We start from the raw sequence: 25,916 nt of genomic DNA on the forward strand, positions 1-25,916 counted from the left end.
TGGTATACAATTGTGGTACAAAAAAAATAGTCCCTCTAGCATTACCCTATTAAAAAAGAACATGCATTATTCTTTAATGAAAAAACAAAGAGTCTGAAAATCTCTATGGAGATTGGAGGAGAGAGATAATATTTTAATAACACAGAAAAAGCATCCAACTCTATCACTTAGCCAGCCAGCTCCTATTTGCGTGTTTGCGCATTATTATATTCAGTGATTAGTGGTCTCAACGAACCTCAAAAAGTCACAAAGTTACCCGGCGAAGTTAATTACCAAAAATACAGCACAAGAGACTCAGCAAGCATGGCTAACGGCGACGAAGACGGCGTTGTTCACGACCTGTTTTCGCTGCTTTCCTCCGAGGACAGGAACTTCCTCGTCCGCAACAACGCCGACCAGGTAAACCATACTCAGAAATTGATTATTTCTGATTAAGTTTTCATCTTTATGTTCATGGAGATTGGAGAAGAAAAAAGCAGACCGAAGTGTTCGCATTTTGTTTGGGAATATTAGAATGCTCATCTAAATGTGTTATAGAAGAAACCCAATAGATTAAATGATTTGCAATTGCTTTTTTTCCCAATTTCATCTCCAAGTTTTGACTTTGACATTTGATTATATGGAAAACAGATTGAGATGACTCTGTTTGATTTTCTGGGTCATGGTGATCTTTGATGAATATGTAGGTTGATATCAGTAGTTTGAGCGGAAAGATTGTGGGGTTGTATTTTTCTGGCTCATGGTGCGGTCCATGCCGCCGTTTCACCCCAAGCTTGGTGGAGGTCTACCAGGACTTGGCATCCAAAGGCGATTTTGAAGTTGTGTTTATCTCTTCTGATAGAGATGATAAGTCATTCAGTGGCTACTTCTCTGAAATGCCATGGCTTGCCATTCCATTTTCAGATTTGGAGGCCCGAAAACGCTTAAAGGAATTGTTCAAGGTTAGGGGGATTCCTAATCTTGTCATTATTGATGCCAATGGGAAGGTTTCTACTGATCAAGGGACTAGAGTTGTGATGGAACATGGTGTTGATGGTTATCCATTCACCGCGGAAAATATCAATTTCTTGAAAGAGCAAGAAGCAGCTGCTAAGGAGAATCAGTCCTTGAGTTCTCTCTTGGTTTCTAGGTCTCGGGATTATTTGATTTCGAAAGAAGGGAGTAAGGTACAACTTTTTGTCCCATGCCAACGTTGCTAGAACTTCTGTGATATTGGGTTTCTCCTTTTTCTTTTCTTTTCTTTTTTACATGAATGAGATAGTTGATGATCATGAGTACATGTATTTGCAGGTTCCTGTATCTGAGCTTGAAGGAAAGATGGTTGGCCTGTACTTCTCACTTCATACTCACAAGCCATGCAAAGATTTTACTCAGGCACTTCTGAAGTTCCATGAGAAACTCAAGGAGAAAGGAGAGAACTTTGAGATTGTGTTGATATCTCTAGACTATGAAGAGGAACACTTCAAAGAAGGGTTTCAAGCGCCCTGGTTGGCATTGCCATTTAAGGCCAAGAGCTGTGAAAAACTTGCTCGCCACTTTGAGCTTGAAAATGTACCTACACTGGTTATAATCGGGCAAGATGGGAAGACCTTACGCCCAAATGCGGTTGAACTCATTGAAGAGTATGGCATTGAAGCCTACCCGTTTACAGCTGAGAAGATTGCTGAGCTTGCTGAGATTTCAAAGGCAAAACTCGAAGAACAGACTCTGGAGTCACTGTTGGTTGCTGGGGACCGAAACTTTGTGATTGAAAAGACCGGTTCCAAGGTACAATTTTCTTCTTGGTTCAAAATCTCCAATCTTTTCTAATCTTCCATGCCATTGTATTTCAAAGGTTTCTTTATGGTCATTAATGAGAGGTTTTCTAATTACGTTTTTCAAGTTTCTGTTCTATCTTTGACTATAGGTACCGGTGTCTGAGCTTGCTGGGAAGCACATTATGCTCTATTTCTCAGCTCATTGGTGTCCCCCATGTCGCGCTTTCATGCCTAAGCTTATAAAAGCATACAATCAGATTAAGGCAAAGGATAGTGCATTTGAAATTATCTTCATTTCAAGTGATCGTGATCATTCCTCCTTCAAAGAGTTCTTTTTGACCATGCCTTGGTTAGCCCTCCCGCTAGGTGATCCAAGGAAGGCATTAGTGCAGCGCAAATTTAAAATCCAAGGCATTCCTGCATTGGTGGCCATTAGCCCCAATGGCCAGACACTCAGCACCCAAGCACGGCAGCTCATACAAGCATATGGAGCTGATGCATATCCATTCACAGAAGAGCATTTGAAGCATTTGGAAGAAAAGTTAGAGGAAGAAGCAAAGGGGTGGCCTGAGAAAGTGAAGAGTGAACTCCATGCTGAACATGAGCTCACACGGGTCCTTCACCACGAATATGTTTGCTGGTGTAGGGAGCCAGGAAGTGGTTGGTCTTTTTACTGCAAAGAATGTGACTTTCATCTCCACCCAAGATGTGCTTTGAGTAACAAGGAAGGAACAAAAGCTGATGCTCCAAATGCAATGGAGGGATACATTTGTGATGGTGATGTGTGCCGGAAAGTTTGAGAATTTATCGGAGTTACAGTATGTTTCTGGTTTTTGTAACTGTGCTGGCTGTTTACTCTTTATACAAAGGTGTTTGTGTGTGCTATGCTAATTACATAAGTCAAGAGGCTTAAGCTTATGGGATGATGTAAAATTGTGATCCAAAAGAGTGGAGATGTTGTGTTCTGAACTTATGAATGTTGAGGGTGGATATCCTTCTGCTATCTCATATTCTCATGATGATGAATGAGAATACTTTCTGCCCAAGATTGTTTCATAAATAAATTGTGACAAGAGACTTTATATATAATTGAATGTGAAATCACACAAATACTCTCTGTATTTTGATCAAATAACTTGAAGGACTTATAGGGCTTATATGGGATCCACAATCTTGGACCAAATCATTCCTCGAATGTGAAAGGCCCGTATTTAGGCATCCACCAAATTATTGTTGTCGCACTTGGCCTTAGCTCATGGGGTCCACAGCCCAAAGAGTAGGTACCGCCACCATTAGATTATTACTTGAGTGATGAATTTCAGTGCTGGCTGCGTATTACATGTGCATCACGTGCTTGCTCTTCTCCAAAATCTGTTGAAAGTTGGAACAAAAGTATTCAAAAAATGAACAGCGAATTAAAAACAGCAGATTCTTGGATCAGCTTCATAAATTGGAGACTGGAATGAATATTCTTCTGATTGGATTTTCTCTGTAACTGTAAGTGAACCATTCATTTCATTCTATCTCTCTGCTTAATATCTAGTCCAGTTGTGGCTCGTTTATTCTTCTTGAGCTATCATTACTGGGTTCTTTTAATTTCCCGTGCTATGGGGTTTTCTTTCTCCAGTTTATGTGCGTCTCGGTGCTCTGTTTTTTTGTTTGTCTCTCTAGAATTTGAGATGGGTCATGCTTTTTCTTGATTTTGCCTTACTAAAGGTCTTGACTTTGCTACAAATGTTAATGGGCAATGCAGATGGCGAATTGTTTTTATCAAATTCAGTTTGGTCACAAATATGTATTCAGTGTTTCGGTTTACCAGCTTGGGATATAGAATGGCCACTGAATTTTGTTATTATTTGATTGATTGTTGGCTTGAGGCACTAATTTTTAAATGAAGAAGAAGAAAAAATGGATTTTAAAACATCTTAGCCTGTCTTTAACTACTTTCTAATTTTCGTTAAACCGTAGGCAACCGTTATAAGCTAACATAACCAAGTCAATGTTTACTTTCCCATGTGCAAGTTATGAAATTAATGAAAATGTTCATTGAACTGGTGTTTCCAAACAGTTCCAGTTTTAATGGGCGAGACAGAGGTGACCACGACAAGCGTAAACGTCACCAAGAATGAGAAAAATGGGCACCTCAAGGCATTTGATCTGGTGTTTTCTAAAACTTTTCTGCAGGTTCCTCACAAGCTGCAGAATTGTCTAAAGGTCAGTCATTTTCACTAAAAGCTTGTGATTTTCTTATGGATATTGATTTGATATGTGGATTTAATACCCTTTTAATGTAACAGTCGCAGCTCAAGAGACTGGCAAAAGATGATGGAGTGAAAACAGTTATCTCTGTCCCTAAAAAGGCTACATCTTTGGAGGTTGATTTGGAGAAGCAGTTGCAGGCATGGAGAGAAAATCCTTCATGGGCTGATCAACCACCAGATATAAAGGTGAGAGATGTGCTTCCCTCTACCGAATTAGTTTCCATTGGTGTGGGACTAAATTGGCTTTGTCCTGTTGTAAGCTTGTTGTATGCCAAATGTGATTGGTAATGGACGTCAAAGAATGTTAATTCAATTTTTTAAGTAATATTTGTCATGTCCTTTGAAAATAAATATTTCATATCAATCAGGTTCTGACATGTATAGTCTTGATTTTTGACTCAATGCTCCATGTATATACTAAATGTTAGTGTGTAGCAAGCAAACCATGCTTCTGTTCCTTTAACATGGATACTTTATGTAGTATATGCTGGTTAAGAGAAATAATTTAGGCCAGCAACAAGAATGTTTTAGTGATTGCAAATATCATGCCACCATTCTTTTGGAAGGAGCATCTCAAGAGTTTATTGCTTCTCTGTGTATCTACTAACCTTAAGCCACAACATATTCTTACTCTTTACAGGTCAGTGTACCAAAAGGTTCTCTTTGCAACCTCAGTGTGAGGGTCAATGTTGGGTTGCCCCCAGATGCAGTATATAACATTGTAACTGACCCTGACAATAAGAGGGTTTTCAAGAATATTAAGGCAAGTGATACTATTTAATTGACTTTCTTTTTATTCGATCTATGTGGGCGTTTTTTTATTTTTTTCCCTACTCCCCTATCATGATGCATACTCTTTTATATGAAAGTGTATTCGCCAATTTGACAAGTTAGGTATCTGTCCCAGGAAGTGATATCCAGAAAAGTTTTGGTTGATGAAGGTTCTAGGCAGGTGGTTGAACTTGAGCAAGCAGCTTTATGGAGATTCCTTTGGTGGTCAGGGACCATTGCAGTTCATGTTTTAGTAGATCAAAACAGAGAAGACCATTCAGTAAGGACTTGATCATCTTCTTGTTGCTGTGACTTAAGAACTGCTTCTTTGTTGCTATTCCACATTCTCTCTCTTCTGTCATACATGTGCGTACCATAAGCCTCAACACTTATTTAGGCCTGGTGGGTGACGGAAACAGTGTATATGGATCAAGTACATATTATACAATTGTTGTTGCTATATTTACTTGATATTTTGAAGCAGTTTTCAACCAATTTGCTGAAGCTTCAATTTTCCCCATCTGTGGATCAGAGCTAAATTCTCTAGTTTTCTGATAGTTTACTCTTCTCATTTCACCCAAAAAAAGGCATTTCACATTTTCAGTGGCATTGCATGAAGTGGATATCAGGTTTGTGATGTTGACCCATCACATTCAGGATCTCCACTATACTTTATTTTGTCTGCATTACATATATTAGTTAGAAGTGCAGGCCCATGGTTTGCTCCCATGTGGTCTGAGGTTCAAAAACCCCCGAAGGTACCTACCTAGCTATTTGCTAGTGTTTCCTGCCTCCCAAGATTTTTTTTTTGGGGGGGGGCGGCCATGTGGATTGGTTAATTTCTGGGTATAAAAAAAAAAGTGTAGAAAGTAATGTTCTGGAACAGTCCGGTCAGTAATTCATTACTCCACCTAATTTGCTCTTATATCCAATGTAGGACATGACTGGGTTAAGTATAAATGATCTCTGTAATGCCATGGGAAAATCGGTTCTCTAATATCTAAGAATGACATTTGCCAGATGAAGTTCAAGCAAGTCAAAACAGGGTTTATGAAGAGATTTGAAGGCTGCTGGAGAGTGGAACCTCTTTTTGTCGATGAAAAGACCTGCTTTCCCTTCAAACCCAAGACATGGACAGATTATCATTCATGCACTGGAGGCAAAGGGAGGATTGGATCAAAGGTCAGCTTGGAGCAACTGATCCAGCCAGCTATTGTTCCACCCCCTCCCATTTCTTGGTATCTAAGGGGTATCACCAGCAAGACCACCGAGATGCTGATAAATGATCTGCTTGCTGAAGCTGCCAGAATACGAAGAGAATTAAACCCTGAGAAGTCTAATAAAGAGCTTGAAATGTCTCAGGAGCAGGAAATACTTAGTCAGGTTGATAATGTATCTAACATCAAAGAAAGATGGGCCCTGCGCAGGAGAAATGCAAAGCAATATCATCGGAGGCTACCGACTGCCAAATGATCCAACTTGTGTTTAGTTAGTAACTAATGCAAGCTCCTTATCTGTATTCCCTATTTATGGAAGTTGATATGTAAAAGGTCCATCAATATTTCTTGTATCTGTCAAGTGTAATGGCCCTTCAGCCCAGTGGAGACTCCTCTCCCTTTAGATGAGGGTGGAGGATGAGATCAAGGATTCAATCCTCGTGTATGTTGAATAGTGTTCTTGTTTGTCAAAAACTTCTTGTTGTATCCACCTATCTGCTAAATCAACGTTCCTTTGAAAGATGATGTCATAAATTGCAGCAAACATCAAATTAGATGGTTTGTATGTGTGTTTGTTCTCATTTATCTCTCTGGAACTTATACATGTAACGGGTGCAATGGGCAAGGACGTGTGTGCCTGCGACTATGACCGAATGACAGCTTTCTTTCTTTTAGTATTTGTGTCCCAAAATCATAATAAGTGGAATAAATCTTGATTCTGGAAAAATAAAAACCAGAGGAAAATTGCTGCACACTGGCACAGTTAGCGGAAGAAGAAAAAAGTTTAAAAGCTAAAATTAAATAAAAGCCTGCAATGACAGTCAGGAATTCATTTTATTGAATAATGAAGCGCAGTTACAATATTTTGGAAAAGAAATACAAATTACAAAATCTAGACAGATGTTTACGACACATAAGTTACAGTGTACAATATATGAGTTCTCTCTCTTTCATCTGAATTTTTCTTCACTTTTGCAAACATGTCCCTAGTAATTTTATAGACAATGTTACATATGCTACGCAAGTTTCGAGTCATTGAGTTTCAGACTTTAGAAAGGCAACCAAGAGTTGCCTCTCAGTTCTCGTATCCAAACTCCAGGAGGAGAAAATCTAACGCAAACTTTTATGACAGGCAGATACTGCAATCTATACTTTGATTTTCATTCAATTCCCCGTTTGGTGGATCATGAATCTTATCTCCTCCACGGGATGCATCCACTGGAGATTGTTGCACCAACTGGTGGACCTTCAAGTTAAGAAAGCCATGCTTTTCATAGCTCATGAATGAACCCAAAGCTCCAAGAAATCCTTCATGTTTTAAGAACATTGCTTTTGCTTCACCTTTAGACCTGCAAAGAAGGATCAAATGAATGACATTTTAACCCAAAACCATGGGAAAAAATGGAAGAGTAAAAACAAAGCCAAATCAGGCAGAGTATGACGGCCTTCCTGGTGATTTGAACCTGAGGCCAGAATGGGAAGAGCAAATCTGCTCACAACCCAGAAAGGACCATTTTTGTGGCATCAACAAGGCATTGTATGCATGGGATCAAATTTATATTTTGAAGATTCTTTTTAGATAATTTATACTTATATTCGGAACATGAATCAGTTCTGATGCTTGCAAAAGAAAAAGAAAAAGAAAATCCATCATGATTACCAGAAATGAACAGCAACAGCAATCGTGTCCATGGTGTAAGCATGACCCCGAATGAAAAATCCAGCAAAAAATATCCGCTTGAGCCCGAATCTCAGTGCATTCAAGTATGAGATCTGGAGACAAGATAAATAAAGAAACAATATGATAGGCATGCTGACAAAAACAGTTATTAACTCTTATGGTAAAGGTTGACATAATCAAATAGTTAAAGAAATTTTATTCATTGCAAGGAAGTCATTTGTTTTTCACCATGCCTTAAACAGGTGATGACTTACCTGTCCAATATTATTTGAAATCATTCTTAAGAGGGATCGAGAGATATCTTCAGGTTTGTAATCTTCCAGCTCCTTGTTATCAGAAATTGCCTTGCCAAAGCTAGAAGCAATGGTGGTTGATGAAAGACCAATCTACGATCATCAGAAAGTAACGGTTGCAGTTAATAAACATGAGATGAAAGTTAATGGAAACTAGAAGCCCCTCATTATCTTTTAAATTTAAGAACCCTTTAACTTGACATACAGAAATACCAAAACCAGAAATAATTCATCATACTAATCGACAGAGGGACCTGTCTATCAAGAATATGCATTTACCTTTGTATAGTCCATTCCACCATAGATGTCCCCAACAAGCATGTCTATCACCCTATTATTTCCCCGATGACTTAACTCCAGCAACTCGTCAAAACTGAGACACAATTACAGCTTTGGTTCTTAAGAAAATCATATAACAAGAATATCAATAATTATAAAGATAAGCAAGAGAAAGCGTATACCTCTTGCACTTTGTTAAAAGCCTCCCCAAACCCCAAAAGGTGCCGCCACCAACATTGGTTCCACTTACTCGCTCAAACTTACCAGGTCCATCTACCTATATAAGCATAACACAGACGACATTGTGAAGCCTTTAAAAATTAAATATATGAAGCTAATTCAGTAACTAAAGCATCTGATTTTTACTATGAGAATACCTTGATCATACTGACACCAGAACCAATATTAACAAGCATATAGGGATATAGATCATCATGGTCAATCTGCACAAATTCCTTCTGACCATCCATGTATGTGAATGCTTCGGTGTGAACTGCCTACTTAAATAACAATCAAAATGTGAATGTTATTGTCAGGCAAGGAACTCATAATGCAAAAAAGAATGTCAATGATATTGTCGCCAGTTCTGTAACTGAAACAGTGCAAAGGGATTGTTTTTTTTTTTTTTACTCTTTTAATGAATCTATATTGCACATAAGCCATATATTTCAGTATCCCAAAGAATCATAAATATCTCTACAGAAGTAGCTGAATTTTGCAAGTTCCACATTTTATGACTCATCCACATTTCTTTTCCTTCTGAAACAAAAAAAAGTTACTTCCTCTCGTCTTGTGCACGCTATTGCCAATCCCAACCCACACATCCTATGCAACACATGACAGGACTTAAGAAAGGCACCAACTTGTACATACCAATCTATGTATGTGGTATTAGGATCCCACCTTAAGCAGAAAATTTGATCCAGCCACAAGACAGTCCATTTCATCTTCCTTGTCAAGACAAATCCCAAGCTTTTCCTTAAAGAGATCCGTGTACTTGTATGCCCCACCACCAGTGGCCTTCTCACCATTGTCACAAGTTAATACATTCGCATACTCCAAAAGCACATTCCACAATCATATAGTACGGCCAAGGTAAAAAATCATTTTTACCTTAATAGTGCACTTCTCGCCGGCTGGAGCCCCATGTTTCTGGAAGCCTGAAATAATCTACAACCATAAGCACCCAGAAGTAGCAGAAATGATAACAAAAATTACAGTGCATCTGAAAGAAGCTGAGTGTGAGAGAATGAACAGCCATATTCAGGGAAAATATCATCTTCTTTCACATTTCGTTTTTGGAAGCTGAAATCTTTCAAGACTAAGGAAATTTCAACTGGGTTGATTTCCTCAATAAAAAATAAGGGTACTTTTGTTGAAGTTGCAATGCTCCAACGTTTACTTACAAGGATGGAGGGCATTTTCACAATGAATGTCAGCTGCTGTTAAGCAAATCAGAAGAGTAGTATGGCTTACACTTGTTCAGAAGCTCGTGAACCAATAAAAAATGCTAGTTTCAATCCAAGATTCCAACCTCATTACTTGGTTGAACAAAACAAGCTCAAATAGTCTCAAGCAGTAAAAATTAATCCCCGGAGCAAACATTCCCAAATTTGATAAAAAGGAAAGAAACATACCACTATGGCGAAGTTGCTTGGACCGAATGAAGTCTATGCAATCATTTATCTTGGCGGTTTCAAACTTCGCAAAATGGAGCTTCCCTTCAAGAACAGGACGGCCTTCATTGCCACTAGAAACTGCTACACTGTCCTTTGAAGAAGAAGAAGAAGAATCACTGTTTGTTGAGAAATAAACCAACTTTATCAGAGAGCCTGGCAACAAACAAAAGAAAACAACAGAAAAATCAGGAGAAATGAGTAAATGGAACTCAAGAAATCAGAAATCTAACAGAGGCCAGAAGATTATGAAGATTCAGAGTGAATTGCCTCCAATATCCAAAGCAAGATGGGAAATTTGAGCTTCCGATTTGATGGGTTCTGAAATATGTTTGCTTTCAACAATATCCATTTTGGCTCGGCCTCTCTCTCCTTTAGCTTTTCCTGCACCTCGAATCAAATTGTGCACTTGTTGGTCTGCAGTCTGCTGCATCTCTGCCTTGGAGCCATTTTATAAACGTTTGTGCTTTTTTGGTGGCTGCTGCTGCTGGTGGTCCTTTCACACCGAACTTCAATACCATGCGTTGGATTTTCTCGATCACTCTGTTGATGTTAAATTTCTAGCCTTTTGACTTTCCTGGGGGGGAAGGGTTCGTTGGCCTCGGTACCTACCTACCCTCGCCCTGAAGCCTTCCTATTGGGTATTTGGGTATTGGTCGAGGGTAGTTGTGTCATTTCAATGGGAGATCAATTTGTCCTCTCCCCTCCACCCATATGAGAGATGCTATTTATTGACCGGAAGGCTTTAATTAGGTTTTGGCAGCATCGGAAGTTCAGAACCATCTTCATTTTAAAGCCCTTCTTTTATTTGGATATATATATATATATTTTCCTACTTATTGTTCTAACAATATTCATATGTAATCACTTCAGATGAATTCAATTTGTTATTGCATTTTGTCATTAAAGAATATTTGTCCATATTTGGCACCGTAATTACTTTATATTTGTATCTTTTCATCAGTAGTTACTATCGATTATTCTAAAAAAACATTGATGCACTTGCGTCTTTAACAAATCCACATAGGAATAGCCCGTTTGATTACAAAAATTTGTGATGCTTTTTTTTTTAAATTAAAACGTTGAAGCTCCACGTAACATTTTAATATCTCGATTTTAGATGCTCTTGCTTACCAAATCATAAATCATGTAATCTTCCTGACCTTTGTTAAAGGAAGAAAAAAAAAAAAGATACATCATCCATGTTATTATTATGTATAGAACTTGTGATAAGATGCTAGTCAATAATTGGTTAGTTCCTTGATTCCCACCAACACCTAGAGAAGTGTATTAATAGTAGTGCTTATATTTATATTCCAATCCCATTGTTTTCCAGCTATTTCTTTGTCTTGGCTCTCTCTCTTTACAACATTATCATAAAACATGAGTGTTTTTGCTAATTATTTTAACTCAATGTGTACTCTCATAATCCTCTTAAAAATTTGACACGTGTCTATGACTATAGTCATAATTAGCTCTTTATTTTCTAATTTTTTAAAGTATTTGAAAACAAAAAATAAAGTCAAATAATAATAAAATAACATTTTTTAAAAACTCTCTCTTTCTCTCTCCCCCATTGTCGACCCACCCCCACCCTTGAGGCTCTATTCTCTATAGCCACCGCCCTTAGCAACCCTAGCCACCATTCCCCCTGCCGCAACTCTAGACACCATTCCCTGCCTCAACTCCACAATTCCCTTCTTTACATGCATTGGATTGCAAATTAAATTAACTAAAAATTACCAACTTCAGCAGAGAGACTAAATCAATTTAGGACTAGCCTCTTTTGATCTTACAATTTCTTATGAACTCATGAGTCATCACCATCCTCTCTTTCCATTAAGAAGTCTATATGACACTTTCGACACATCGGTTGAAAATGTTTTAAAGTGATAAGCAAAAAATACTCCCATCATAAAACACCACGAGCTTTTCATTATTTTGGATGTCCACTACACCCAACCCAAATTCGAAATTCCAATTAAAATGCAAAATTGTAATATTATATTTTCCTATTGCTCATTATTAATTAATTATTTATATCAACTGAAGCTATTAAAACGTGCCATTTACTGATCAAAATTTCAGCTTGTTAACCCTCTTTCAAATCTGGGGTCGTTGACTTCGGTCAATTTGATCTGTATGGTTTTGTTGACTTCAATCAATTTGACCTAGTTTCTTTATAGGTAAGTCTAGAGTCCAGCACTCGTTAGTTGACTTCCACTTTCAGTGCTGGCTTCAATCTTAATGCATCCACGGTCTAAAACTTTCTGGATCAAATCGGACGGTACAAATGAATCAGAATATATTAGGTACGAGATCCAAGAATAGGCCCAAGAATGTTATAATTTCAAGCAGCCCACGTCCGTGTCTTATTCAGGTGGGCTCAAACGCAGGCCCATTAATATTAAACTGGGCCCAAATCCAAGCCCACAATTCAAAACATGCTTCTTTAGATAGAACGGTGAGTGAGGATGTATACATGCTACATTCTCGCACGGGACGGCGGGAGTTTCATTTTCGATTTCTCTCCCAAAATCCAAAAACACAAAGATGATTATTGCTTCAGTTCGAGACCTCTGCCTGCATGTGAGTTTCAATCTCAACCTAATCTCCATAGCATTTCGATCGATTCGATTGTGTTTTTTCTTTCTTTTATATAAAAACTTATATACATGCAATTACAGTTGATTTCTTCTGCATTTCAACGATGCCATGCTTCGGAGGACCTTTGCAGGCTCTCCGTCATTCTCAAGCGCTCTCCACAGTCCGATCCCCACTCTGTTCTAATTTCAGGTATCTCTGTGCGCTTCTCATTCTGAATTCGGATTTTTATATTAGAAATGAAACGGTGTAGTCTAAAGAAATGTGGCGAACAATGTGAGTGATTAGTAAAATGACGAAGTTGTCCTTGGTTTCCGTACGAGCAGTTTCCGATACGGGTGTGGGAAGCTGCTTGGAGGAGTTTGGAGGTGTAAAGCTTCGTAAGGAGGCTTTTGGCGCGCAGATTTGGGGTAAGTAGAAGACTCGAGTGAATTGACCAAACTGCCTGGCTAGCGGCTTTGTATATCAGTTTTAATTTACGTAGCAGCTTCTTGATGCAGATGGATTGCTTTTTGTCACAGCCACCAGTGAGTCATCATCAGTTGCATTACCACCATGCTTTGTTTTGATTAAAACGATGAGTTTTGAACTTTCGGTTTTGACAGGCCGCTAAAAGAATGAACTTGCGAAAATTGCAGGTATTGCTGATGATGAAATATATCACTACCAGTTCAATCTAAAAGAAAATGTGTCTGCCAGGAGGTTGACCAGGTTACCTTCAAATCCTAAGAATGGACTCAAATTCAGGCATGCAAATCACTTCAACTTTTGTGCTGCTGAATATTTTCTTTTATTTATTTATCTTTCAAAATTATGGTCTAAATTTCTTCATGTTTTTTTCTTTTGGGTTTCCAGTGGGACAGAAGTATGTCTATCAATTATCGAAAGCATTGATGTTTTGGTGGCAGAGTTTACTCTCTTCTTTCAAAAGATCCTCATTCTAAAGATCCCTGTAAGATGAGATCTACTTAGAAATTAATGCTCTATGCGTCAAAGCTTTTCAAGTTAGCAATCATATTGTATTTCACTGAAACATTGTTGTAAGAAGCTATTGACAATGTGCCGCTGAAGTATCGGTTAATACTTGGAATCTACTTTGCAGCAATCTTGCACGTTTTACTTGGAACCTTGCACGTTTTATCTACTTGATATAATATGTGGACAGTAGTGTGTCTAACTGCAATGGTGACTGCAGCACTAGTTAATCACTCAACTTAAATTGTTTCTTTTTTCCCCAGAATGTTGCAATTGAATTGGTGGTTGAACATGGGCATGATCCTGGATCCAGATACGTAAATGTTTTTCTAGCGAATGAATGCAATCCTTTGTCTATTCCAGCCTCAAATCTTGAACGTTTAAAGTCCGGGCTTGAAGATTATGTTTTTAAGCATGGGAATACATTAAGCACAAAATGTGAGTTGTGCTTCTCAAGTTGGTAAGTTGCTATGAAGTTCATGTCTTCTTCTTCTCTATTAGCTTCAACTTGCCATTGACTGAAACGTTAGTAGAATACATCAGACTGCAACTGTTTTATTAACTGGTTGGAGATTCCATGGCACAGAAATTGAAAGTTCCTTTTCTGAGTCTTAACTGCTACTTAAACTCTTGTAAGGGAGCATCTCAAGGTTGGTAGTGGAGTAGCATGTTGTACAGAAGGCCGTCAGTATTCTGGATCAGTAATGGAAGCAGTGATTGTAATAAGTGAAATATCAGAGGTAGCCAGTACTTGCCCGAGGACACATGGCTCGAAAACAGAGGTTTGTCTGATCATTTTTGTTCTGCTGTTTATCAATTCCTTTTACTTTATTTTAACGGTAAAATATGTAGCAGTCACTTGTGAGCCTGCAGATGCATGCTTAAAAATCCTTGTGATTGGCAGCAGTTACATAACTGTTTGCCCTTCCAGTCTTCTGTTGGAATTTTGCTTTGGTTCAATCCAACATGTGTTTATTTATGTATGGAATTTTTATAAGGCAATTGGTGAACTGCATTCTCAACTTATTTGCCTCTATAGAACTTTCAACTTTGGATTGGGTGTGATCTGTATTGTCTTGAGGTATGATGTTATCTGGTACTCGTACGTCATCACAGTGAAGGGATAAGTTAATATAGCCAAAACCATGTGCAAATGACTTTAAGCATAGGACTGACCTTGTTGATGTTGAAACTAATGATGATAGCAAGGAACCTAAAATAAAGTTATGGTCATCAGATAAAGCTATAAGTAAGGTCTAAGAACATTACTGATAATTTAAACTTCTATTTAAGAAGTATGCTTTCTTTAGTTCTCATCTGGAAAAGATAATAATATTACAGAAGTGACAAATGCATTGTTTTGCTTTTTGTTTTTCAGTGGGGAAATGTGTTGTTTTGTTTTTGTTAATGCTCGTATTCATGTTTTCTTTTCTGAAGTTTATTCTTAACTTGGATGAAAATATTCATTTTCAGGTTTTGTATTTTAAAGATTTCTCACCTTGCCCAATCCCTCAATCCTCTTTGAAGGCATTAACTAGCATTGACTGGAAAAGTTATGGCTTGAGCTTTGGGAGTGTTGTGGTTCAGGGTGGCTTTGCATTAGTGGAATGGGAGAACTTGCCCCCCTATGTTCAAATTGATATTGTCCTGCACCACTACCATGAACAATATCCATATTTGGATTCGATTCTTAATTTTCTTTGATATGGTTAACTTCCCCCATGCATGCTTTTCATTCTGGTTCCTTCCAAATATGCCATATGTTATATGCATTTGCCTATTCCTTGACATACTGTCAAGATTACAATACCATCAGGAAGGCTAAAGACACGACGTGATCAGAATCTTATTAAAAAAGCAATTAGACTGGCATTGGATGATTTGAAGGACAATTATGCTGGAGTTCTTCTAAGTGCCCAAGCCCTGAAGGTAAATTTCTCACTCTCACGACTTTCTGTCAAGTTTGAAATTTCTAGCATAGTGGTTCTTCTATGAGATAAATGACTAGAAAATTGCACTATAACTAGGTAATGCCGTCAGTGGTTACTCTCTTACACGCAATTATCCTATATTGGGTTTTACTTTTTGTCTTTATTGCTGGAATTGTCTTACACGCAAACATGTTATAAAAATTTAGATTATGCAGCAAAATGTCTGCTGAATATTCAATATCCGAAGGTAAACTATTCATTCTGGAGTGCTACAATTCTTATCATTAAAATGCTTGAAATGAAGTTGAATTCCCTAATTATTTAATATTTCCACCAAAATTTAGTTTTATGTCTTTGTTGTATGTGATCATACCTTGTGTGGTTGGTTGTTACCACTCTGTCAAACTCCATATGGTAGATATATTCTACTTTTAAATGACAGATGATGCAATGGTGTGGAAACACCTGAAACCTGAATTTTCCTCTTAATGGTACATCCGTAGACTTTGATAGGCTCTCATTTATTTTAACTATAAATTCATTTTATGTTATTATAAGCTCAACTGTTTTCTTATATAACATTATCCTATTTAAGGGTTGAAATAGTAAGATCAAGATCAATTTTATATGTTTTCTGGTATTTCAAAATCAACAAGTTTTTTCTTCTAACTTCTGTTGAGTTTTCAAAAGCTTCTAGTACATCCCATGCAGCAATATGTTTGAATTATTAAAGGAAAAATGGTTAAGCATCTTTGTTTAATCATTTGCTGCGTTGGCTTAGCAACGCTATGGCCCCCTTTTAGTAGCTGACTTTTACTGATTGCCTTGGTTTTACAGATTCGCAGTTTTGCCCCTGATCTTGCGAAAACAATTTCTAGCTTAATCTTGTCTTCCAACGACTCGGAATTCCGAAAAGAATGCTTTTCTTTTCTTGGCTTGCCATCTCAAGGAGTTGGAGGTGAAGTTGTTGAAGATTGTATAAAGGAAAGGCTCATTACAGTTGTAGAAATGAATGATAGAGATCCCCAGAGAAGCAAAGAAATCCCAACATTTCTTTTTGAAGATGATCACATGCAAGACTCGGGATCTCAAGATGAGGAATTTGAAGTAGAGGATGCTTTTAGCTCCATGGACATGTGTTAAATGCAACACGGTCTGATTTACCAATTGAGGTGATTTGTTCATATGATTATGCTAAATCATGTGCCATTGTCGTTTGACACAAATGACCATAAGTAACAATCGTTTAATGCATTGATCGCGTGATTAATTGTCCTTAAGGCCATCTTACTTTTATCAGCTGTGGTGTTGTTTTTATTTGTGACCTGTCACCTGTGGTTGCACTTGCTTTTGAAGTCTCTGCAAGCCTTTGGGCCGTTTTTGACATAAACTTGAGGATGATGTGAGGGCTTGCACTAGAGTGATTCTTCTGTGCGGCTGTCATATATGGCATCACACTCACGAGGATGGGACCAAAATACACGGTCCAGTCTTTGTGAGAGCGATCGCACAACTATGTAGTCTGAAAAACCATTTCGAAAATCTACAGCTGAGCAAAATCGAATTTGTCGATTTATCTGATGGCCTTGGCACCTCGGTCCAGACCCGTCATAAGACTGCCACGTGTATGGGAAGAGAGTTCCCTCACCCATACAGAAAGGTTGGAAGGCACAGCCAATTGTATGAATTGGGCTGGGATTATTAATCGAGTCCGAGTTTCAGTCTGAGTTTTGAACCGAGTTGAATTTCAGTTTTATGTCAAATGGCATTGGGTGTGTGGTAGAGAAGAGTTAGGATTCATGTTTTATTGTGAGCCCACAAAATATATATATAAAATATCAAATACACTAAAATATGTATGTATTGTATATATTACGTGTAAGTATTAATACAGTAATTAAGTCATACAAAATACATATTCTCATATCATATAATATATTTTTGTATGTATGTGATTTCTGTAAACTGTCACGACCAAGAAAATAAGGCCAAGCAAACCAAGCATCCTAATTAATAAAGAGTATATATTATAGATGTACGAGCCAAGAAGAGGAAAAACTGATGATCACACCATTGACTTCTGAACAATAATTAATTAGTCTCATATTTATATATATCAAGCAGCAGAGGGAGCAGGAATGTAGGAGATGGCAGGCTCAGGCATGGAAGCCATGATCGATGACCTCGCGAAAGCTTCTTCCTCTGCATCAGCTGGGTTTTCAGCCTTGAAGTCCAGGGTCTCATCATTATAAACTTCCCACCATTTGGCCACTAACATCTTGATGTCCTCTCTGTCCATGTTAGCTTCCTTCCCAGTATACCTCCACGGTTTTGATCCCTATAATTAGTCGTAGAGATTAACAAGATTGAGTTAATTAATGAGGGACTAATTATGTATCATGGTGTGCTTAATCAATCTGTTAAAAGAGTACTTACAGCAGCACAGTAGTGAACCACGTTTACTTTATCAAGCTCCACGTTCTCGGGGTGGCGCCAAAGCATGGCTAGAACTAGATTGTATACAAGTGGGATTGGTTTGTATGTCTTTTGGAAGAACATGTTCAAGAAGTCCTGTCAAAAATGAGAAACAAAAAAAATTCATTAATTACAAAAACAAGATTCATATTTATCACACATCACATGTATATGTACTTGATCTAATGTAACTTACTTGCTCCGCAAAAGGGGTGGGTGGGACGATTTGGAGAGTCCGGAGAAGGCTGTCATAGGTCAACCGGCTAGGCTCGAACACGAACATCCCGGCGTTGAAGTAGAGAGGAGGAGGGGAGCCCAACTCAGCAGGCCATGAAACCTTATCAGGGCACTGCTGGCAATACCCAACTTTGTATTGTGATGAGTGGCTCCATGTTTTCTCACAGAAGCAGTCCATCACAGCATAGAAGTAGCCATCAGGCGTGTCAAACAGATGATCTATGTTCTCATACACTTGGATATCCGCATCCAAATATATCATTTTGCTGTACTCCTCAAACTGTACATATAATATTGCAATCATAAGATTTATCGGATCGATAGTCTAACAACATAACATATCAGATATCGCTACGTGAAAAACATAGACGCGAAGTAGAGGTAATCTTGTATGTACTTACATTCCAAATACGGAGCTTGGAGTAGTTGATGACATAGTAGGCCATTGCAAACTTGATTTGGTTCTCCGGAGGATAAATTGGTTCGATCTCACGGACAATACAACCCTGAGACCTTAAGATCTCACGGTGCTCCTCAGGGACGTCAGGCAATATGGCAACCACAAGAGGGTGCGCACTCTTCACTTTGCGCAGACCCTTAGCCAATCCCACAACCCCTTTTACATAATCGCCATTGCCGGCTAAAAACGTCACAAAGGCCCCCTTAGAATAGGCTGCAGAACTTAGCGTTGAGACTTTGCTTGTGGCCTGGTACACATCTACTGGAACTTCTGGGGGGGCCATTGCCTAGATTTTGTGTCTGCTTATAAGATTTTGGGGTGATTAGAAAAGTTTTGGGGTGGTGGTTTGATGGAAAACAAGATTTGGTGCGTTGAGGAGTGTGGGGAAAGTAAATTAGCTACACTGAGGAAGCCACCCTACAAACCTTTTGTTCCTGAGTTGTGCATTCCACCCTTTGGATGTCTTAAATAGACATCAAATGAGCACTAAATGCATGTAATATGAAACCCCAAATGAAACTCAAATGCAAAGCATGGCCCTATTTTGTTTTTTTAATTAATGCTTTATTGGAGTTTAGGATGGTATTGGAGAAATGAATAAATAAATAAAACAAGAAAAGAAATGAATGAACAAGGTCTGGTGTTCAACCTACCATTCATCTATATAGCCTTATCATCAAGAATCAAGATGGATCGCTGAGATACAATGGGAGTTATTTAGTGTCATGGTCAATAGAAATATGGAAGCTTTCATACACACACCAAGTGTTTTCACTATATTTTACTTGTCGACTGATATCGTTTATTCAAATCTGACTCTACTCTAACTTCATTTATTTTTAACGAGTAAGATTTTGACACGTACACAAGCACATCATTTGATGAATTGCTATTGAGAAAATGTAGGTATGATGATCAAGTGGGAGTCATTTTCCTTGGTGGAAAAGATATGTTTAAGAAAGTTAGCATCAATGGGGTGGAGCAGTCGGTTGAAGTGGGACCTTTGATATGGAAGTGAATTTTGAGGTCGACCGGATTTAGGGGGGTTTTTCAGTCAGCGGTTTCTTTTAACATCCACTAATTTGAAACATGAGATGCAAATCCAGCAGGGAGTCATGGTCAATGGCCAAAGCTTATTCATTAACCCAAACTATTCTAGATTTTTCTTTTGTTTAAGGTGAAACATTTAAGACATGATTAATACATCATGCTTTCTTTTGGTGGAACACAAACATCATAGAATTTCAGTAACTTAGAATGCCAATAAAAAACGTTGATGAATGTATGATTAACAAGATTAACAAAGATTGATTAACTTAATCATTGGGAAGAGTAGTGCTAATTGACCTAAGTATATTCTTCTACATACCAATATGCAAACGACATTATTTATAACAAAAACAAAATAAAAGAAAATAACAAGATTGCTTAGGACAATAATGTAACAAGATTCTTAGTCTTTTTGAAGGCGATTGGTTCACTAAAACCCAAATATATTTTGTCCATAAATTTAACCAAATTTTAAATTAGGTTTATCAATTTGATGAACTTCTTTAATTGTTAGCTTTATCATTTTGATGAACTTCTTTAAGTTTCTCCTTTTTCTTTTGGGCTTTTACTGCAGACACCAGCACTCAGCAAAATTTTGTTTGCCATGGCATTTCTCACATACATACGTTTCTTGAAAAGAAAGTAATACTTCAATCTAGAAGAATGTTTAACGGCAACATTTCAACAGATGTAAGTGTGGTCAAAAGAACCAAAGAGTAAAATGGATTTTAAAATAAATATAAAATGGTTGGCTAAAGCTAATGTTGAAAAAAAAAAAAAAAAAGGTCTCCAATATATAAAATATGAATAACGTTTTAAGAGCATCTCCAACCGATATTTTAAATTGCCACATGGACATAAAATGACAAAAATTGAAGGTTAAAGTTGATCAAATCGAGTAGCCAAATCTTACATAGATTTGAAAGCCGGAAGAGATATGTCAAAAATAACATATCAAAAAGCTTGATGTCAAATATCATTTTAATAATTTTTTAGTCATGGACCCCACTATCATTTTATTCTCTTTAAAAAAATTATGCATCATTTGGGCTCCATTTGTTTTTAAAAATATAATAAAATAATATGATATTTGACATTTTGGGTGAGAGTTAAATTTTTTCCAAAATATCAAATTGCCACATAAGCTATCAAATTCAAATTTAACATTTTTGCAATTGACATCTCTCTTAGAAATGCTCTAAGAAAGCAACATTTGCTTGTCACATGAACATTATAAATAATAAATAAATAATAGAAAAGGCATTGCAATTAATAATAATGTAATGTTTTCAATGTTGAATATATTTTTTTTGGTCAGAGTTAAGGAGGGGAGAGGGGAGGAACTCACATGCACAGGTGTAGTGGAGGTTTGAATCCAGGACAACTTGGAAGTACACGAAAGATACGGGCCAATCGAATTAACACCCCATTAGTTTTTTCTTTCAATGTTGAATGAAATACAATAAAAAGGTGAACTAGTCCCCTTAAGATGAATGTAAAAGAAAAGATCAATTAAGTCGGTAGTACTATAATTTAATTAATTAACATTATCTAATAGAAATATCTGTCCCTTTGATTACATTACAATATATCATCTGAATCTGAAAATATCTATGGATAACCATGCACTAAGAAAGAAAAAAGAAACATAAACTACTGTAGTCGCTGAGCAATCATATGATTCCAAGTAGATATTAAAACTTGGTCCAAAAGTAGATATTAAAACTTGGTAATATATTCATATTTGTCACTTGATATTACTTTTATTATTATAAGCTTAATATGCACACACCAGTCCTGAAACCCCAAAGTGGAAGCATGTCTCCATGAATTAAGCAGAATACGCAACTGGGCCTACCATGACTGGAAGGACAAACAGAGAAAGAGAAAGAGAAAGAGAGAGAGAAAAAGAAAAAGAGAAAGGAAAATGCTTGGATCAAACGTACTTGCTCAACAATCTTGATCAATCTTCAAATAAACATGCAATGCAAGTGAAATGGCATGGCAGAGCAAGGGTAGGGGGCTCTTTTTTTTTTTTTTTTCTTTTTTTATGAACTAAAGTTTAAGAGGAGATTGGCTACTTTCACTCACTACCAGCACCAGGGCAGACCCATAATCTCAAGCCGAAAGAATTATGCGTGGCACCCAACCGCCAGTTGTCACCAATATGGATTTATGTAGAAAATTACAAATCACGCACCAACGAGAACTGCTGGCAGCGAGACTCGAACACTAATGGGGCTATACACAATGCAAGGACCTTACCAACTGGACTAATCCTCGTTGGCAGAGGGTTCTCTTTATTATGAGTTAATTTGGCCTACAAGTTGAGCTTTAATTTAGCCTACTGTTTTGTTATCTCCGGTCAATCACGACATGTTATGCGTAATAACTTTTTCACTTGGGAGGAATAGCAAAAAAGTGCTATCTCCGTTTTATTAAGGCTAGGCATGGTCCGATTAGGCCCGGTTCTCACTTAAAACCATAATCGAAATCAATTGTTCATTCAGTCTGATCCGATTAGGATTTTCACTAAAATAATTGAAAGAACTAGACCAACTCAAACCGGTTTAGATTTGGTTCGATTCCAATCTATATGGTTTGGGCCGACTCTTGACACAAATTTTTCTCATGTTCTTAGTCTCCAAATATAAAGTTCCATGGACAAGCATACCATGCGCCTTCAACTTTTTTGACTGCCCAAAAATGAGTGAAGGAAAACTGCCCTGCCCACCCAATTCTTAATTCTTAATTCTCCAGGCTTTACCCCATAACCTGGATCCACTAATTAACCAAAAAAACCAAACATTGTTGTTATGTGGGGATATGTGTGTACAACCTTCACCTATCTATCATCTCCAAGTGGAACAAAAATGGGATTTTTATTATGAGTGTGAGGTCTCCCTTCTCCTCTGGAGGGTCCCAAACCAAACGAACCAAAACATGGGACCTCAATTAATAAGCAACTCCTTCAATTCAAGTGTGGTTCTGCATTACTCGGCAATATGTATACATTTGAAACATGTATCCAAAATCCAACCAAAACCAATTACAACTCAGAGCAGTTTTGAAAAAAATAAAAATAAAAAAAGGAAGGAGGCATCTATTGAAATCCAATTACAACTCCGAACTGTATCCAAAATCCAACCAAAAGCTCAAATGTATACATTTGACCAACCATTCTTTCTATCACAATATAACCATTAAAACGTCCTAAATGAAAAAGACCACTCCCAGAAGAAGGAAGAAATAGATGATTTAACAACAATTCGATCGTCTTGTCTCAAAAAAAAAAGAACTAGATAATATTCACCCCTGCATCCAGAATTTCCAGTCCACAAAATGACTCCCCAATAGGATCACGCCTGCAATGGGAATATAAGAAATCAGAAGGAGAAGTCGTATCTCAAAAAGTTCCAAACAATAATTAACTACTTATTTGAATTTCCACAAAGAGAACTGTTATGTGCAACTTTCAAACTTAGAATTTGACCGTCATCCAAGTCAGACAACAACATCAAAGGCTGCCATGATGCTCAAAATTTTAAAAAACAGTGAAATAGAAAATAGTTTACCTTGTTAGCAATGTTGTTGGAGAGCCAATCCAGCCCCTCATATAGACCCTCTCCAGAGGTTGCACAAGTGCTCTGGATGTACCTGAAAAACCACACAATCCATATTAGACTTATATAAATGTTATAAAAATGAATCACACAGGGGAAATGAAGCTCATAAAGATTACCAGTGACGCTGTCTGAGAGAGTGGAGGCCAAGCTTATCAGTAATTTCAGCAGCATTCATTGCATTGGGAAGATCTTGTTTGTTAGCAAATACAAGCAACACAGCATCTCGCAGCTCATCCTGAAACCGGATTATTCAAATTAAGCTAAAATATGGAACAGAATATAAATTATCCCAATGTCTACAACATCAATCAGATAAATCCTGGAAAGTGAAATGGGGGCAGGTAACAGGAACAAAAGATTCAGCCTTCAAATTCATAAGAATTAAATTGCTCAATTCAAAGCCAACACAGCATAGAAGATTAGCCATGTCTATAGAATAAGCAGTTAGTTTCCTCGCTAACAAGTTCATTTTGAAAGAAAATTCAATGACTACTTTGCAGAGATCCAACACGCATCAATAGCACACCACCAAATTGCAAAGCACGCTGCCACTTAAGCCACTGGCTGATCAGCTCCAACAACAGAAATATAGGTGGATCTTTATCATCTCTATTTTGTAGAAGACCTAACATTGCATGTATTCTTATAATCTACAAGTTTTCAAGTCCATTCATAATCCTAAATTTCATTTACTGAAGCTAGGAAAGGATGAGATTTCAAAATAAGTTGGCACAAATTACAACATCCAGGAATGTGCAAATAAAGGGAGATAAAACATACCTCATTCAACATCCTATGCAATTCATCCCTTGCCTCAACAACACGGTCTCTGTCATTGCTATCCACAACAAAGATAAGACCCTGTGTGTTCTGGAAGTAATGCCTCCACAAAGGTCGGATCTGAAAGTAAAGAAAGGGTTTTAATACACAAAGGTCAAATCTTTCAAAGCCATACTTAAATAAAAATAAAGTATTAACAAACTCTGAAATCATCACTTTAAACTTCTTTTAATAACTGTACATCATGGAAACAAGAACTAAACTCCATACCTTGTCCTGACCCCCGACATCCCAGACTGTGAAGCTGATGTTCTTGTACTCCACGGTCTCCACATTAAACCCTGTCAATCAAGTATTGTTTTCTTAATCCTAAAATTGCATATTTAATGAACTTTATAAAGGAACAGGAGAATCTTCAAACTGAAAGCAAACAGGGGATAGGGAAGAAAAATTATGTGCCCCCTTAGGTTTTGACCATAATATTTATATTTGCATTCATTCTTCCCAAAAAAGAGAGGGGAAAACTTCAATAACAGTTAAGTTGTGGAAGATAATCTTAGTTGCAAACTCATTGAACTTCAAGATGATTTAGGGTACAACAAACAGGCACGATCATCATCACCATTGCTATTAAATCATGTAAGGAACAACATTCTACTTTCAGATCTCAAGCTACATTTAACATAATTAGAATATACACGTCAGTATTTTGCAATTTCGTCTGACAATTTCATTTCCATCACGTCATAGTTAAGCCATATCAATTTCATTTCCATCAGATCTTCATATGCAGAATTCTATGAAGTATAACAAGAATGAGCACAGAATTGCCTCGGTCGAGGAAGAAAGAACTCACCAATGGTGGGAATTGTTGTGACGATCTCACCGAGCTTGAGCTTGTAGAGGATGGTGGTCTTACCAGCAGCATCAAGACCAACCATCAGAATTCGCATCTCTTTCTTGGCAAAAAGCCGACTGAAAAGCTTCGTGAATGTAAGCCCCATTCTGGCTGTGGATCCCTACACATTGAGAGGCACCAATTCATTTGCATCAACAGATCAAACACTGATAAAGACAAAGGAATAACGCTCTGAAGCCAAACGATTGCAGTTGATATCATCTAATCAAATCTAACTCAAACTAGCAATTATGCGCATGCAGCAACAGATCGAGCGGATCTGGAGACAAAGTCTAAGCTAACACCATAGAGATGCAGAAAATCCATGAGAGCTCCTCATGCATTGTAATTGAACCACCAAAAGTAGCATTAGCAAATTCGAGCATAATCATAGAGATCCAAATGATTAAAACACATGATCTTCGGATCAGAGTAAAACAAACTAAACGGAATTCAGGCATATACGAAATAAACATAAAATTGGACCAGAATCGAAAAAAGTAGCGCGAAATTCAAAACAAAAATTGCACGAAAAAGTTGTGAAATCGAACCGAGAATGAATCAAATGCGAGAAAATTCAGAGAATTGTTGAAGCGCAAGAGAAGAGAGGTCGAGATCTGAGGCTTGAATTTTACCTTCGATGAGCTTTCGCGGAGGGATCTTAGTTAAAGATGGAGATCGAGGGAGGGAGAGAGCGGAGGGGAGAGAAGCTTTAAATCAACGCGTGAATGTGGAGGTGAGGATCGTCAACTAAGGGGTTTATAAACTCCAAGACTATTTTCTGTACTTGGAGTAAACTACGAAAATGCCCCTGATATACAGCGTAAATGTTAAGCCTGCGGGTGATATAGCCTGCCCAATCAGCAACCGCCAAGTCATGAATATTATTTTCTTGCATGATTTTGAACGACGGCAGATCCGGACTCATCACCCCATCCCCAATGT

General features: G+C 37.6%; 6 protein-coding genes across 7 annotated transcripts; 3 read left to right on the forward strand and 3 right to left on the reverse strand.

Annotated features, from left to right (window-relative positions):
• The first annotated feature begins 63 nt into the window (after nucleotides 1–63).
• Nucleotides 64–2,846, forward strand: LOC103321775 (putative nucleoredoxin 1). The gene is made up of 4 exons (XM_089045399.1): nucleotides 64–399; nucleotides 687–1,166; nucleotides 1,291–1,767; nucleotides 1,907–2,846. Exons 1-4 carry the CDS (start codon nucleotides 304–306, stop codon nucleotides 2,555–2,557), a joined length of 1,704 nt encoding a protein of 567 aa, XP_088901525.1. The 5' UTR covers nucleotides 64–303; the 3' UTR covers nucleotides 2,558–2,846.
• A 234-nt stretch (nucleotides 2,847–3,080) lies between these two features.
• Nucleotides 3,081–6,531, forward strand: LOC103321776 (uncharacterized). The gene is made up of 6 exons (XM_089045400.1): nucleotides 3,081–3,254; nucleotides 3,826–3,971; nucleotides 4,055–4,204; nucleotides 4,659–4,785; nucleotides 4,930–5,069; nucleotides 5,810–6,531. Exons 2-6 carry the CDS (start codon nucleotides 3,837–3,839, stop codon nucleotides 6,260–6,262), a joined length of 1,005 nt encoding a protein of 334 aa, XP_088901526.1. The 5' UTR covers nucleotides 3,081–3,254; nucleotides 3,826–3,836; the 3' UTR covers nucleotides 6,263–6,531.
• Nucleotides 6,532–6,821: 290 nt separating this feature from the next.
• On the reverse strand, nucleotides 6,822–10,491 carry PANK1 (pantothenate kinase 1). 2 transcript variants are annotated; one of them, XM_008223611.3, is made up of 10 exons: nucleotides 10,206–10,490; nucleotides 9,897–10,091; nucleotides 9,373–9,419; nucleotides 9,163–9,279; nucleotides 8,637–8,756; nucleotides 8,442–8,536; nucleotides 8,260–8,353; nucleotides 7,942–8,073; nucleotides 7,667–7,779; nucleotides 6,822–7,355 (listed from the first exon to the last, which is right to left on the reverse strand). In XM_008223611.3, the coding sequence occupies exons 1-10, from the start codon at nucleotides 10,366–10,368 to the stop codon at nucleotides 7,130–7,132; spliced, it is 1,302 nt and encodes a 433-aa protein (XP_008221833.1). In that variant the 5' UTR covers nucleotides 10,369–10,490; the 3' UTR covers nucleotides 6,822–7,129. The 2 variants fall into 2 exon arrangements, with proteins under 2 accessions (XP_008221833.1, XP_088901528.1); XM_089045402.1 differs by lacking the exon at nucleotides 9,163–9,279 and having other exon boundaries at nucleotides 10,206–10,491.
• A 1,934-nt stretch (nucleotides 10,492–12,425) lies between these two features.
• Nucleotides 12,426–16,721, forward strand: LOC103321815 (type 2 DNA topoisomerase 6 subunit B-like). The gene is made up of 11 exons (XM_089045401.1): nucleotides 12,426–12,524; nucleotides 12,623–12,731; nucleotides 12,866–12,949; nucleotides 13,040–13,066; nucleotides 13,178–13,286; nucleotides 13,395–13,491; nucleotides 13,778–13,974; nucleotides 14,152–14,296; nucleotides 14,988–15,181; nucleotides 15,320–15,443; nucleotides 16,283–16,721. Exons 1-11 carry the CDS (start codon nucleotides 12,489–12,491, stop codon nucleotides 16,586–16,588), a joined length of 1,428 nt encoding a protein of 475 aa, XP_088901527.1. The 5' UTR covers nucleotides 12,426–12,488; the 3' UTR covers nucleotides 16,589–16,721.
• A 567-nt stretch (nucleotides 16,722–17,288) lies between these two features.
• On the reverse strand, nucleotides 17,289–19,131 carry GOLS4 (galactinol synthase 4). Its single transcript, XM_089045404.1, has 4 exons — nucleotides 18,559–19,131; nucleotides 18,117–18,437; nucleotides 17,882–18,016; nucleotides 17,289–17,783 (listed from the first exon to the last, which is right to left on the reverse strand). The coding sequence occupies exons 1-4, from the start codon at nucleotides 18,898–18,900 to the stop codon at nucleotides 17,562–17,564; spliced, it is 1,020 nt and encodes a 339-aa protein (XP_088901530.1). The 5' UTR covers nucleotides 18,901–19,131; the 3' UTR covers nucleotides 17,289–17,561.
• Nucleotides 19,132–22,750: 3,619 nt separating this feature from the next.
• Nucleotides 22,751–25,746, reverse strand: LOC103321779 (ADP-ribosylation factor 1). Its single transcript, XM_008223613.2, has 7 exons — nucleotides 25,607–25,746; nucleotides 24,930–25,092; nucleotides 24,344–24,414; nucleotides 24,074–24,193; nucleotides 23,410–23,528; nucleotides 23,243–23,324; nucleotides 22,751–23,032 (listed from the first exon to the last, which is right to left on the reverse strand). Exons 2-7 carry the CDS (start codon nucleotides 25,075–25,077, stop codon nucleotides 23,027–23,029), a joined length of 546 nt encoding a protein of 181 aa, XP_008221835.1. The 5' UTR covers nucleotides 25,078–25,092; nucleotides 25,607–25,746; the 3' UTR covers nucleotides 22,751–23,026.
• Nucleotides 25,747–25,916: the final 170 nt, after the last annotated feature.

Source organism: Prunus mume, linkage group LG2, assembly GCF_029339155.1.
Source record: "Prunus mume cultivar Tortuosa linkage group LG2, ASM2933915v1, whole genome shotgun sequence".
Classification (NCBI taxonomy): domain Eukaryota; kingdom Viridiplantae; phylum Streptophyta; class Magnoliopsida; order Rosales; family Rosaceae; genus Prunus; species Prunus mume.